This window comes from Capsicum annuum, unplaced genomic scaffold (genome assembly GCF_002878395.1).
Source record: "Capsicum annuum cultivar UCD-10X-F1 unplaced genomic scaffold, UCD10Xv1.1 ctg47258, whole genome shotgun sequence".
Taxonomy (NCBI): Eukaryota; Viridiplantae; Streptophyta; class Magnoliopsida; order Solanales; family Solanaceae; genus Capsicum; species Capsicum annuum.
The window spans coordinates 1-1,155 of NW_025854888.1; the positions used below are offsets into that span (position 1 = coordinate 1).

At 29.0% G+C, this 1,155-nt stretch overlaps 1 protein-coding gene across 1 annotated transcript; it reads right to left on the reverse strand.

The window, feature by feature from the left end:
• Positions 1–323: 323 nt before the first annotated feature.
• LOC124892430 (agamous-like MADS-box protein AGL66) lies at positions 324–854 on the reverse strand. The gene has a single exon (XM_047403711.1). The coding sequence runs from the start codon at positions 852–854 to the stop codon at positions 324–326; it is 531 nt and encodes a 176-aa protein (XP_047259667.1).
• Between the last annotated feature and the right edge of the window lie 301 nt (positions 855–1,155).

A 1,155-nucleotide genomic window follows, 5' to 3' on the forward strand; every position in this document is an offset into this window, starting at 1 on the left:
TTGCTTAATATTTTCTGTAATAATCAAGTGGCGACCTTGTCTTTTCTAAAATTGTTTTTGAAATTTTCTTTAAGTTTTGAAATAGTTAAATAAGACAAAAACCATTTTCTTTTTAAATGAAATTTCAAAAAGAAATAAAACAATAAGGTTGAATGGGCTTAAATAAAATATCTGATATATATATATATATATATATATACTTACAGACAACCATAACACAAATTGATGAAAAAACAAAAAATAAATTCATATATAGAAAATGTTATTAAAAGAGAAGAAAACAAAATAATAATAAAAAGAACAAATTAGCATGCTCAACATAATTAAAGATGCCCGTCATTCTCTTCTCCATCATTGTAGTCATTCGAATCAATTTCAGTTTCAACATTTTCATTAAGTTGTTTAGCCCTTTCGTTCAGCTGGGCCCTCTTAACAGCAAATAGATTGATCAACGCTCTAATTTCTCTAACCTCAAGTTCATCAAATCTTTTTCTTGCCTCAACAAGTTGGTTTAAATTGTACTCTGTTTCCTTCTTATCAACTATTTTCTCAAGTTGATTAATTTTACCTTCCTTAGTATTCAGTACCGACTGAAGGAAGTCTTCATGTTTGACTATCTTAATTGGGCGTTGCTTATCCAAGGAAGCTAGATAGTTCTTCACCCTATCCGTAGCTTGGGTTAGAGATGGCCAAGCAAAAATATTTTGATCTCCAGGAGTAAAAAAGAACATACCAATTTCGATGTCACATAAAATTTCTAAATGTTTTGCTTTCTTATATAGTGATTCTAATCTTTTATCCAGTAGAACTTTTTTCTTTCTCGGATCGACAATCCTACTAGGCCTAACCCCCATTTTTGTCATAGTTAGATATGCAAGAATTAAAGAATATAATATCTGAGTGATAATCACTCTCTGAATATAAGATAATAGTGTTTCGCTAATACATATATATAGATCTATGGTAGGACTACATACCTAAATTCTTAAAAGTGAGTTCACATAATTTGGCCAAATTTAGGAAAAACCTAACTATACGATCCGAATTTTAAGGTATTTATTTATTATTTTCTTAGATGTAGTTACAATCCTAAAAATCAATCTTGAATTTGGAGATTAAATAATGTTATTTCCATAATAGCTATCCGAGATGATC

Coding starts and splice junctions, on each gene's coding strand:
- LOC124892430 (XM_047403711.1), bottom strand. CDS start 854: ATGGGGGTTAGGCCTAGTAGGATTGTCGATCCGAGAAAGAAAAAAGTT.